This window comes from Mustela erminea, chromosome 10, assembly GCF_009829155.1.
Source record: "Mustela erminea isolate mMusErm1 chromosome 10, mMusErm1.Pri, whole genome shotgun sequence".
NCBI classification, from domain to species: Eukaryota; Metazoa; Chordata; class Mammalia; order Carnivora; family Mustelidae; genus Mustela; species Mustela erminea.
Genome location: NC_045623.1, coordinates 91,356,951 through 91,370,484, shown reverse-complemented (window position 1 = coordinate 91,370,484; position 13,534 = coordinate 91,356,951). Strand labels below are relative to the sequence as shown.

General features: G+C 42.3%; 1 protein-coding gene across 4 annotated transcripts; it reads right to left on the bottom strand.

Moving 5' to 3' along the window:
• Nucleotides 1–3,553: 3,553 nt before the first annotated feature.
• Nucleotides 3,554–8,084, bottom strand: RSRP1 (arginine and serine rich protein 1). 4 transcript variants are annotated; one of them, XR_004276517.1, is made up of 5 exons: nucleotides 7,884–8,084; nucleotides 7,077–7,678; nucleotides 5,764–5,915; nucleotides 4,569–5,392; nucleotides 3,554–3,928 (listed from the first exon to the last, which is right to left on the bottom strand). XR_004276517.1 is itself a non-coding variant. In XM_032303664.1 (5 exons), the coding sequence occupies exons 2-5, from the start codon at nucleotides 7,615–7,617 to the stop codon at nucleotides 3,809–3,811; spliced, it is 897 nt and encodes a 298-aa protein (XP_032159555.1). In that variant the 5' UTR covers nucleotides 7,618–7,678; nucleotides 7,884–8,084; the 3' UTR covers nucleotides 3,554–3,808. The 4 variants fall into 4 exon arrangements, 2 of the variants coding, with proteins under 2 accessions (XP_032159555.1, XP_032159556.1); XM_032303664.1 differs by having other exon boundaries at nucleotides 4,569–4,652; XM_032303665.1 differs by lacking the exon at nucleotides 3,554–3,928 and having other exon boundaries at nucleotides 4,569–4,652; nucleotides 5,348–5,392.
• Between the last annotated feature and the right edge of the window lie 5,450 nt (nucleotides 8,085–13,534).

Genomic DNA, 13,534 nt, shown 5'->3' with positions numbered 1-13,534 from the left:
TAAAAAAAAAATTTCAGGGGTGCCTGGGTGGCTCAGTGGGTTAAAGCCTCTGCCTTCAGCTCAGGTCCTGATTCCAGGGTCCTGGGATTGTCGTGCTCTCTGCTCAGCGGGGAGCCTGCTTCCTCCTCTCCTCCTGCCTCTCTGCCTACTTGTGATTTGTCTGTCAAATAAATAAATTTTTTAAAGATCTTAAAAAAAATTCAGGACAAATACACACCTTTGCTGCTGTCTTCTCAAAAAAATAAATAAATAAATAAGAAAAGAAACAAACTGGGGCGCCTGGGTGGCTCAGTGGGTTAAAGCCTCTGCTTTCGGCTCAGGTCATGGTCTCAGGGTCCTGGGATCGAGCCCCGCATCGGGCTCTCTGCTCAGCAGGGAGCCTGCTTCCTCCTCTCTCTCTGCCTGCCTCTCTGCCTACTTGTGATAGGTCTGTCAAATAAATAAAATCTTAAAAAAAAAAGAAGAAACGAAACGAAACAAACTATTAATCTGTTAATTACTTGGCGCTCCAGTATTTCCCAAGAAAACATGTAATACCAGTGTACTAATGGAAAAAGAAAAGGTTAAGTTTATTAAGGATAGGTTCCATAGAGATCCTAATAAACCAGATTTAAAGGAAAAATAGGCATACCTGGCTGGCTTAGTTGGTTAAAGGTCTGCCTTTGGCTCAAGTTATCATTTTGGGGTCCTGGGATTGAGCTTTGCATTAGGCTCCCAGTGGGGAAGAAGTCTGCTTTTCCCTCGGCCTCTACCTGTTAAAGCCTGGCTCATGCTATCTCAAATCAAAAAAATTGTTCAAAAAACAGACAGATTTCTCCAGAGGAGAAAAACACTCCCCAAAAGCCACTGCTGCTTCAACTGTCCGTCTGATTTGAGGATTACTCTCAAGTTGACTAAGTGGATGGTCAAATACGCAGTATTTTAATAAGCTCAGTATAGGAAAGGTTCGTTTTGAAGAGCTGGAGTAGGCACTGGAAAAAAACTCAGGAAACTCATTTCCAATTAGTAGATGGTAGCAGTTAAAGGCAGCATGGGGGAAATTGCCAGAGAGCTTGTAGAGAGCAGCAGGCCAAGGATACAATCCTAACAGTGGGCAAAGGACAAAGCCAGTGTAGAAAGTGGAGGAGGTCAAAGGAAATAAATGCATTAAGTCCCTGAGTCAAAGAAAATTTTGAAGGACTCTCTAGAGAGTGGAAAGCACTCATTAAGACCAAGTTTTATTTTACTAGATAAGCATATTAGAGGTTTTCAGCAAAGAAAATGAAAGGACAGCATGCTATGGTGAGTTAAATGTGGTTCCTCTAGTTCACACTTTAAGAAAAAAAGCAAAGGGTTTAATACCTGAACCAATTTAGATGTGCTTTCCAAAATGGTGGCCACCATAGGACTTGGAAAGTGCTAGAACAGGTGCTTTAAGTGTAAGATACACGGCTCATCACAATACCTAGTACAAAAAAAGTTAAAATGCCACTATTCTTTTGAGATGACACTTTAGATATACTAGAATAAAAAAAAACTTTTTAATTCTTTTACCTTTTTCACTGTGGTTCCCTCATTTTCTCCAGACAGCACTGAGATCTAGTCTTTTGGTACACTTTCTCACCTTCAGCACCACCTTGCTATACTGTCCACAACTTAGCATCACGGTATCTCACCTGGGCAACTGTATCCCACTTACGTAGTGACAGCCAGTCTGGGTATACACACACAGTACGTTTATCTTCTATGTTACAAAGCCCAGGACAGACTGACTACCACAGACAAGTGAACTTAAACAAGAAGGCTGTTAGTACTTGATGGGGCAATTATGGGGGTAAAAAAGAGGTTATGTATAAACCATACTCTTTTCAGGACACTAGATAAAACGATCCAACAGACTAAGAAATGAAATAGTGAAGCCTCAAGTGTGCTAGTAAACTGAAGGAGAAGCTAATGGTGAAGAATGTTGAAGAGAAAAATCACTGCGAAGTATCAGAAACAGTAATAAGCCAGACCCTTCGGATATGATGGAGCTGGGTTAGAAGATAGAGGACTTGTCCAGTCACTTAGCTGTTAATAAGGGCTAATATTCAAATACAGGTCATAAACAGAGAAAATGCTATTACCAGCAAAATGAAGGTGAAAAGGGCACCTGGGTGGCTCAGTGGGTTAAAGCCTCTGCCTTTGGCTCAGGTCATGATCCCAGGATCCCAGGATCCCAGGGTCCTGGAATTGAGCCCCACATCAGGCTCTCTGCTCAGCAGGGAGCCTGCTTCCCTTCCTCTCTCAGCCCCCCACTCTGCCTTTTTAAAAAAAAAAAAAAAAAAGGTGGAAAAGATTATCACTTCATTCTTTTCCAAAGTTTCCCTCACAAGGAAATCCTCTGCAACTTTGCTAAGAATACTAAATATACTAACAAGGTGTTCCTATTAGCCTCATTTTCAGTTACAACTCAAATCCTCACCTTTTACTGGATTTGGCTGCAATCACGCCAGCCTGCCAATGTCATGTTCTCAAGTCTTCTTAGAAAAAAAATGAACCTACTGCATAAACTTTCGTACTCCCTTAGGAGCATGTCCTCCTCCTGGTTAACTACTGTTAACCTAGATGTAAAATGGACATGTTCACCCAGAGCAGCAAACCTTACAGGAATTTCCCATTCATTGTCCTTTTGGGTTTTCCTAAGGTCAAATTTTATTAGAGTAGCTCTCTCCCATACGTTTTAGGACAGAAATATTCTATTATCCATACTTTCCAATAACACAGCCACTAGCCTTAACACTTCAGAAGTGGCTAGCATGACTGAGAAACTGAATGTAATCAGTGGCTAGGTTACTGGAAAGTACAGGTAAAATATTTGATAGTACAGCTTTAGTTAACAACAAATTAAGTCCCACTTGAGAACCTTTGTTACTGTCCCTTCTATTTTAAGAATTCATGACTTCTACCTACTCATCTATTCAAATTATTTTTGAGTTGTTGTCCCTTAAAATTCTGCTTTTCCTGTTCTCTACCGTATCATCCCTATTAAAAATCTATTTCATTATTTCCTAAATTTAAAAGACCACCCAAACTGATGGCAAAATAGAAAAAACAACATACTTCAAAAAAAAAAAAAACCATAATAAAGAAATGCAGCTAAACATCACAAATTTTAGAATTCAAGGAGGCATTCCATTTCTACCTCTTTGGCTGAGTTTCCTACCCTGAAGCTAGTAGACACTATGCCAGAATTCCATAAACTTTAGGCATAACTTCTGAAATTTAAATGAAGACCCACATAACTGGGGATATTAAGATTCAGCTCTGGGGTGGAGACTTTGAGATTTAGCATTTCTCAGACTCCAGAATCAGTGAACCCTATTGCTATCACTCCATGGATCTGGATTTGGGATTAGCAAAGTTTTAAACAATAAACACTTTATGCTTCTTTAAAATAAAGATTCATAATGTAATTTATATATATATATATATATATATATAAAATAAAGTGACACAAATTTAAAAAATAAAAAATTTATTAACAAATATAAACATATCAATTACTGTTCTTACAAATTTTGCTCTTACATAACTGGTATTATACAAAACATTTACAAGTATATGTACAAGACTCCCACCTGTATGAATCATCTGGTCCGTGTGTGTTTTCTCTTATCTATAAGAGAAATCTAAAATGTTAATATTTAAATATTAAGGATTTATGTATTTCTGTGTCATTGTAATTCCAACAATTACCACTAAATGACTCCCAGAGATGGAATAATGCTAGAACACACACTTGCAATAAAGTGCATTTCAGCCAACCTTATACTTTAGTTTTCTTTTTTTAGACAGGTAACCACAATCCATATGGACTTTTCTTCTTATCTATTTTGGGGGATCCTGAAGAGGTCTCTTCAGCAGTAGCTTTAGCGGATTTCTGAAGCATTGGCTTTGCTACAGAATTCTGTAATAGAAGAAATTCTTAAGTCAGCTATACAAACACATACATTGTATCCAAAATACTTGTTCACAAAATACACTAAGCAATCCCATTAAAAACTGAAACTTGAGACACCAACCACAGAATGGAATGTGGTTGGACAGAATGGACCCCACATGATCCCAACTGTTAAGCCTACTTTAAATACTAGGAAAAAAAAAAAATCAAGATCTATATGCAAAGTAGATTGCAAAATAATGCACTGACAGAGTTTTCAGTTTTGTTTAAGCACTTAGAGGATTTTAAAATATTTGATTACAGGGTTTTCTGAAATGTGGTTTTAAAATAGTTCAACAAGTACAGAAGAAATATGTAAAAATAAATACTGGTATCAAAAATGTATCATATATAATAGAATTGGCTTTTTCTATTATATATGGTACAAAAATATACCATATATAATAGAAAAAGCCAATATACCAGTCACTTCTAAGAATGGTAAAAAAAAAAAATTATGAAAGGTTTATTCTATCTCAAGTGGCTTAGTAGACCCCGAATTAACACCACAAAAACAATGAGTATTCCAACAAAAATAAAAGCCCACATAATAGAATTATGTCCCTTAAGTCCAATTTTTGAGTAGTCAATGCCCAGATATACTCACATTAGAGCTAAAAGCTATGCTTTTTTGCTGAGAAGGCTTTTCACTGGGATTTTTAGTTCCATCTTTTCCTAGTTTTCCCGACAGCTAAACAAGAAAGAGAAAAAATACTTTAAAAACAAAACTGATTCAATAATCAGCTTAAGGCACTCTTCCCTAACAGTATTATATTCCCCTGATGCAAATCCAGTTAACTCTGAAAGTAAAGTCATAGCAGAAAATACTTAGTTCCAAAGAACTAATAAGGCATTTGCCAGCTGGAAACCTAATCTGAAGAAGCAACTGGACTAAGACCTTGTTTATTACTAAATACTTAAGCAAACCCACATCTGGGTTTGAATGGTAGATTCATCTAGAGAACGACTTTCCGATATTAACTGATTCTATCAAACTTGTAACTACCTTAAACCTTGAAGGCTATGAATTTTATACTTTCTACTTCATGTAATTAAGACCACACAGTGCAATTTACCAATGCACATCCTGCACATTTCTGGAGAATTATAATAAACTTATCTGCAAGTGAAGCAGGCCTCTTCTTCTGTAATCTTTCAAAACATCTGGAATATATTGCATATATTATGAAAGGGACATCTGTATCACAGATGCCCCACATTACAAACGGTTTTTTAAAAAACTGTCTTTAGTATCTTATTAAAATAGTACCTATCCCAACATCTAGCATGCACATGGATCTAACAACAAAAAACTAAACTTTCAGTGTGTGAACGTAAACTTCAAATTAGTTAAACCTCTGATGTTTTTGCCCATTTATCAATTACCAACAGATTTTCTTCATCAATGTCTGGAGACCACATTCATGATTTCTATAAGACAGAAATAAAGCAGATAAACTATACTGTATGTTAAATACAGAATTTGTGGGAACATAATGCTGCAAATGAAAGCTACAGATAAAATACTCTGTAAAGGCTATTTAGAAAAACTCAATAGCTACACAGAATTGCCAAATACCACCTGCAACTATGAAACTAATTAGTATTGTGTCATACGAAAATAAAGATCACTAATTTCCCATTTTCATGGGGGAGAGACCCTTTCTGGAGCTACTACTTTGATCTTAAAAATTATATTTAGGCTTTTCAAGAAGCACTCTAAGATAAAACAAAAAAAGTGGCTAATTACATTTTCCTAAGAGCAGCTTTCTGAAGACTCTGGATAAACCTAGAATACTTACCTCAAACTTTGCATCACTGTTTGGTACAGCTGTTCCACAGTTCGTCTCTTTAGATGCAAGAACTTTTCTGAGACTAGCTGGCAAGTCAAAATTAGCGGTTCCTAAAGCTTTTGCTGCATTGGCTTTTGCTATTTCTAACAGCTCCATTCGATCTACAAAAACAAGACAATTATTACTCCTGTAAATCACTTCCCCAAAGAATGCCCATTTTTAGCTGAGAAAAGCAAGCAAGCATCCCTAAATATTCTCAACTGGTTTTCAATTTTCTTTACCAAAAGCCTGAATTCCCCAATTGTTTTCTTTCCCTTCAAATGTGTTTCCCTAAACCTATCAAGTTCTTCTGTAAGATTTTATATATGGCACAATCACCACAATTAATGAACCAATACAGATACATTCCTAAATCCACTCTAAGATTCCTAGAAGTCTTTTTTAGTATTTTATTTGACAGAGAAAGACAACATAAGTAGGCAGAAAGGCAGGCAGAGAGAAGGGGGGCAGCAGGCTACCACCAAGCAGAGAGCCTGATGTGGGGCTGGATCCCAGGACCCTGAGATCATGACCTGAGCCCAAAGCAGAGGCTCAACCCACTGAGTCAAGCAAACGCCCAGATTCCTAGAGGTTTCCAGTCAAGGTATCTTTTTCTGTTCTGTGATCTTACCCACCATTAACAAATCACCTGTGTTAAAATACTGGAACTGCGGCACCTGGATGGCTCAGTTAAGCATCTGCCTTTTTCTGGTCATGATCCTTAGTCCCAGATCAAGCCTCCCACAGGGCTCCCTGTTCAGCGGGGAGTCTGCTTCTTCTGCCCCTCACCCGGCCCCCCCACCGCGTCCTCTACCAAGTAAGTAAAATATTTAAAAATAAACACTAGAACAAAATCCAATTGTTCCACTAACACGGTATTGACAAAAAAGGTTTTGATATTCTTCTTCCCGCTCAACGGATAACAAAAGCTTAAGACAAACTGAGCCACTAGTAATACCTAGAAAAGCTGCACGGAGAAGGGCGGGCCAACCACTGGGAAAAAGGAGTTCCTCCACCTCGAGCTGTTTAATTCCACAATCTAATCCCCAAAGAAAAGAACGTCCACTTTTAAAACGGGGTACCAAACAGAGCGCTTTTAACTGCTCTTAACCTGCTAATGAGTCCCTTCTCTGTTTGCTCCCAACGGAACTACTAAGATTACAAGCGCCAAAAGCAATAGACATCCGCACTACACGGCTACTTTGGTCCCCTGGCGTAGTCTTGCTGTCGCCAGCCAGCCACGTACGAGGGTGCAGAAGAGAGCTTCGCACCAGGGGACTCACCTTTCTCACTTAAGCGAAAAGGGGTTGGGCTCCGCGACCGGGTCCGAGATCTGCCCCGGGACCCGCCCCTCCAACTTCCGCGTTCTTCAGGGTACAAGGTGCGGCCGAAGCCGTAGTATCGCCGCCCCCGCGGGAGCGCGTAGGCCCGTCGGTAATACGAGCGTCCCCGCGAGCGGGACCGGCTGCGGGAGCGGGGCCGCGACGGCGACCGACCGTATCTCCTGGACGCGCCGTAGCGCCTGTCGCGATACCGGCGGCCGCGGGAGCGTGACCGGCTGCGCGAGTAGGAGCGCGAGTAGCGCCTGTACTTTCTCTGGTGGCGCCTCCTGGACCAAGACCTGGACCTGCTCCTCCTCCAAGACCGGCTCCGACTCCGCGACGACGCCCGGCTCGAGCCGCTTGAGCGCGACCGAGAGCTCCCGGAAGACGAGCGGCTCCTGGATGCCGAGGACAGGCGGCTGGACCGGCCCGACCGAGACGTCGAGGGGGACTCCTTGTGCTGCGGCGAGCCCGGCCACAGGTCGTTCACGTACTGGGACATCTCGGCGCGAGACTGCAAGCTTCCCTCTGTCTCAGAGAATTCCTGCCCGGAAACTCCGCGCCTGAAATCCACCGGGGTGGGGGGGCGGGGAACGGAAGTGAGTCGCGCGGGCGGATCCCAAGCCAAGAAACTAAAACCCGTTCCGACTCCAGACTCCAGGCCGTGACGGCCACAAAGGCCAGCCTGCACGCCCTACCAGCGGCCCCTTTGTGCGTCACCCCCGACCCACGTACCTGGGACCGACCCCGCGTCACTGGAAAACTTACCACCACAGGCTGCCGAGGCCACACCAAAAGTGAAAGTAAAGGACCAACAGACGCCCTCCTTTCGAAGTTGAGGACGAAGGGAGACTTTTCGAAGCTACTCTCGAGAAAAGCAAATTATCAACCTCCCTCTCCGACCTCCAGACGCGGACTGGGCGGGCGCCCGCAAACGCGTCGAAAATACCAGAAGCCGAGGCGCAGAGCATGCGCAGAAACGTTGGCACGGTGGGCGTGCCTCCCCTTTGCCCAATCACCGCCCTTTCTCCTCTCTTGGCGCGTCCCGCCCCGTCCCGCCCCGTCCCGCCCGCCGTGCGCAAAGTCTTGGAAGCGTAGGCGGTCCTCGTCCTGGGGGAGGGGGTGGAGCGTGGCGCGGAGCTGCTGCATCCGGGTACCCGTGGGCTGTGTTTGTTGCTGAACCCGGCGGAGTGCCGATATTTCTTGCGGCCGCAGTCCCAGGCTGAGGACGTTCTCTCTGCTGGGTCAGTGCAGGCCGGGCCGTTGCCTCAACTCCCCAAGAAGTTGCAGGCTCGGGCTGACCGTCCCTGGACTCTTCACGGCCACTTCTTCCGGACCGGTGCCAGGCTGCGGACGTCCCAGGATCTCCGTCAATGCAGTATCGACTTAGAAAAGGTCGCTTACGCCCATGTTTTGCCAAGTAGAGATTAAGAAAGTTGGAGACAATTCGAGACACAGCTGACCTATACCGGGGGTCAGAATGACGGCTGAAAATTCAGTTCCAAAGACTTTGTGCTTGCTTTTAGGGGATTAAACAATGGTGGTTGTTTTATTTCTGGGGATTTGTAAATTGGATACATTTCAAACATACTTACGCTTAATAAAGCATAACAGTTGCCCTGAAATAATTTTTCGTTGAATGAATTAATCACATCTGCAAATAGAGTCATTGTTTGAGCTTTGCGAGTCAAGAGTGGCAGTTTTACTAAAGTTGCATTCTTTCGAGGGAGCTATATAAATTTTTTCTCTTCCTCATCTTCAGCCCACATCCCCAAATAGGCAAAGAAATGGAGTGAATAAAAACCTTATCCCAGAATCTGCACCCACCCATGTAACTTGCATTGGTTACTGTCCACAATCATCCACATCTCTAGGGAAGTATCGTGATGGAAATCGTTCCTAGGGAAAGAAATGTTTCTTTAGAAACGTTTATCTAAGTGGTGTCACAACAGAAGACACAATGCCCAACTGCCAGGAACTTTTCCTGAAACTTCTCATAAAGCTATATGAGTCACAGAAATATAAGAGCTTCAGATTTGACAAGCGTATGTGTTGGGAAAATAGGATGATGGGAGTGAGGAGCTTTGGGTTATTAAAAAAGCGTGGTAGGAGTCTGACTGGTGCAAAATACCAGTCAAATGAGTGCCTAAAATAAGGTGAGTAGAAAAATCCTGGATGTTAACAGGAGGATATTTGAAACCATGGGATATGTTACCTTGCCCGTGTGCATGATACTGGTATATTCGTAATGAGGGAAGAGAAGGACAAATTGAGGACAAATCAGAAGCTGACACCCACCCCCAGCCAAGGGATATATGTGACATTCTCTGGCATTTCTAGTTGCCCTAAAGCCAAGGAGAGGAAAAACAAATAGTTGTAGGGATCACAATCCTGTAAGGCATAAGTCTTCCTCAGTTTACAAATGTATTAGGAATCTACAAGAATAAAGCATTTCTTTCAATAACCTAGCTTCCAGAAGGTAATGTAGATACAATTAAATGTCCTTAACGACCTGCGGCCGATTGACAGATACTTGAGGCGGGCAGAGAGTAATGTTCCTCCCGGCAGCTCCTATCTTAATGTTAATGGCTTGCTAGAGGCGAAAACAACCTTAACAATGGCAAGGCCTCAGGCATCCTGTAAGTCTTCCTTTTTGTAACAAAGTCCTTTTGAAACTTCCCTTTTCCTTACCTCCCCCAACTAATAACGTTTTAAAGAATGTAAGTGAGGTTCAGTGGGGTGGAATCCGGAGCCCATGAAAGAATTCTTGAGATATCTTTGGTGCAAAATGGGGGTTTAGTAAAGCATGGGGACAGGACCCGTGGGCAGAAAGAGCTGCTGCCCTGGGGTGAGGGGTGGCAAGTTCTGAACGATGGGGTTGGGGGAAGTAAGGAAAAAGGGTGGTTGCTAAAGAAGACCTACAGGATACCGGATACCAGAGGCCTTGCCATTGTCAAGGTTGTTTTTTCCTTCTTAGCAAGATATTAAGATAGTTGGGAGGTTCCTAAAGAATGTCACATAAGCCTCACCAGGAGTGGGGGTAGGGGAAGTTGCAGGGTGTCAGCTTTTGCTTTGTCTTCAGCCTGCCTTCATGTTCCCTCATCACAACCCCAGAGTATATAATCAGCTACCCCTCACAACCCTGGGGCAGCAGCTCTTTCTGCCCACAGGTCCTGACCCTGTGCTTTACTAAATCGCCATTTTGCACCAAAGATGACTCAAGAATTCTTTCTTGGTCATCAGTTCCGGACCCCACCCCACCGAACCTCACCTATATTCCAAAACCCAAACATTTGTATCTATAATATGTGTAAGTCTACCTGAGTTTAAGTCTGGAAGAAATGTTTCTTTTTTTCTAAGCAATAGAGTCTTCTCTGAGCATCTATCCCCTCACTTGATTCAAAATCCATTTTCAGTTACCATTAATGCACCTTGCAGAATTTGTAGGCTAATTCAGGCAGAAATGACATCTTTACAATAGCACATTTTCCCATCCAAGAATGTGATACTTTTCTACATTTATTTAAAATTGTTTAGGGCCTTCACAGGGGTTAGGCAGGTTAATGGCACCCAAAGAAGTTCACACCCTAATTCCCAGAACCTGGGAATGTTACTTTACTGATGAAATTTTGGAAAATAAGTGAGGCTCGGTGGGGGTGAAGTCCGGAGCCAAGAGATCGAGAAAGAATTCTTGAGATGTCTTTGGTGCAAAATGGCGGTTTATTAAAGCATGGAAACAGGACCAGTGGGCAGAAAGAGCTGCTGCCCCGGGGTTGTGAGGGGTGGCTGATTTTATACTCAGGAGTTAGGGGTGGCAGTTGAGGACAAAGGGGGTGTCCAGAAGGACTGTCATATGCTAATGAAGACTCTCAGGATACTGGAGGCCTGGTTATTGTCAAGCCAAGGCTATTTTTCCCTTCTAATGAGGTACTAACATGAAGACAGTTGGGAGTTTCCTGGAGGAATGTTACATTCCTCCTATGACTCATGTCCTTTTCAGTGGAACTTCAAAAGAAATTCAATTTTATTTACATTTCCCTCTGCCTCAGCCTCCCTCAATTTTATGGAGGGGAGTGTGATATTAGGGCTTCAGGAACTGAGTTAGGGGTCTCTGGAAGTTAGGCTATTGATAAGAAAGCTTCTTCCTTGTAAATCACTAGCACATTTGTACACTGAGGGAGACTCCTGTCCTATAGGACTGTGATCTCTGTCAGTTAACCATCTGTTCTTTAGGGTAGCCAGGAGTGCCTGAGGAATGTCATATGTGTCACATGGGGTGGGCGTGGAGTAGGGTGCCCGCTAAGGCTCTGTCCTCCGCTAGCCTTTTGCTCACTCATCACTTACAAAAGGAATTTTGCAGATATGATTAAAATTAAGGATCTTGTGATGAGATTACCAGGAATTATGAGGGTGGGGGAGCTAGGTGCAGTTCATTCCCCGGAGAGATTCAAAACCTGAAAAGGCCTCTAGGAGCTAACATCTGCAGCTTGCTGATAGTCCCCAAGATAACAGAGATCTCAATCCTATAACCTCACAGAATTCAATACTGTCAATACCTGAATAAGCAAGGTGTTAGAGATTCCCCCCTAGTCTCCAAAAGGAACACAGCCCTGCTGACACCTTGACTGTAAACAATATGAAAGATTCTTTCACTTGATAGGTAAATTCAACCCATTTACATTTACTAGAGTAACTGCAATGTTGATCTTACCACTTTCATTAGTATCTTATTTCTTTTACTTAGCTTTTTTCACTTTTTCCCATTTTGTTTGGCCAGCATGATCAAGTCTCTCTTTTTTCCTCTCTCACTGCCCATTTAGAGGTTCCGCAATGCTTCATCATGCCATTAGTAGTTTAATGGCTATCTTTTTATTTCTACTGAATATTTAAGCCTGTTTTTCTTCTCCTCCTGTCTTCTTCCACAAATATTTACAGAATGTTTGTTGTATTAGATGCTGTTGGGAAAGTTAAGAAAAATGTAATGGCCCTTTCCCCTACCAAAATTTAAAAATTTCATTAATTTTAATGACAGCTACTTTTGTAACAAGTGAGGAAATCCAAAGATATACAAAGGAAAAGCTAAACACCCATTCCTTGGAAGTATGAAATCCTATAAAAGAGGTCCGCATTATTTTCCCCATAAATGAGAAGTAACCAATGTTAACAGTTTAGCTAGTGCTCTGTCATCTTTCTCCAAGCTCTTTCAAATATAATACAAACATGTGGGGTTTTATGATTTTTCATAAAAAATTGATTTAAAACTTGCTTTTATAGTCAATATTCTTTGAGATGAATCATATAGATCTAATTTATGTCTATATATCAGCTGTATAATATTCCATAGTAGAAATACCAGAAATTAATCTTTTATCCCTTATTGCTTATTCATGAACAGTCATATGGTATTCAGTTTTGCCGCCACTAAAAACTATGCCTTGGAACCGGTGTTGGATTTTGAAAATGTTGACAGTTGTGGAGCTCCCATGAATGCTCCTAATCCATGGTTTCAAGGTCAACACAGCCATGTTCAGGATACAAGCTGGAGAGCTGATTACAAGCTGATTACAAGGAGTTACCTCCAAGATATGTGACATGGCAGCCCAGGGATAAGCTCAGCTCTCTCAGACCAACCGACAGGATCAGAGGAGCTTTCAACCAAGAGCCTATCTAGAGTGAGCTACAAAGAGGAAAAACAGCTCTGAGTGATTCTGACATAGAAAACATATTTATTGATCTTATAATATCACAGACAAGTTGACATCAGACATCTCTATCGTTAGACCTGCTGTAGAATCATTAGCTACACTAACCAGTGCAACATTCAAGGCAAGTAACACAAAGATCAATAAACTCCAGTCTGATGTGACATTCCTGTGCTCCAGCATGTCCCAAGGAACTCCTGCCACTGGTTCAATCATCACCCCATGTGGGCTCATTCCTCCACTGCCTATGGTTATTAAGCCGAGCTATAACTAGACTGTTATTCTATTTTTTTTTAAAGATTTATTTATTTATTTGTCAGAGATAGAGAGACAACAAGCACAAGACGGGGGAGTGGCAGGCAGAGGGAGCAGTAGGCTCCCTCCTGAGCAACGAACCCGATGTGGGTCTCGATCCCAGAACCCTGGGATCATGACCTGAGCTGAAGGCAGCTGCTTAACCAACTGAACCATCCAGGTGCCCCAAGCTGTTATTCCTCCTGCTCCTCCTGATAACCATTTCTCAGGTTGGTAGCTCTGGCATGGGAATATCAGGTTTACAGCACTATGTAAGAGGCACCCACTTGTAATATCAAGTGTAACACATGTTTTCTGCCATGAAGACTTATGCATGAGGATATTATTTTAACATCGCCATGGAAGCTGCTCCTCTGTTCTCACTGCAGCCACCACAGAGAGGTGTTAGGGATTCTGTACTGT

Coding starts and splice junctions, on each gene's coding strand:
- RSRP1 (XM_032303664.1), bottom strand. CDS start 7,617: ATGTCCCAGTACGTGAACGACCTGTGGCCGGGCTCGCCGCAGCACAAG. Junction 4,653..5,763: donor ACAGTGATGCAAAGTTTGAG/GTAAGTATTCTA, acceptor TTTCTTGTTTAG/CTGTCGGGAAAACTAGGAAA. Junction 3,929..4,568: donor GCATAGCTTTTAGCTCTAAT/GTGAGTATATCT, acceptor CTTCTATTACAG/AATTCTGTAGCAAAGCCAAT.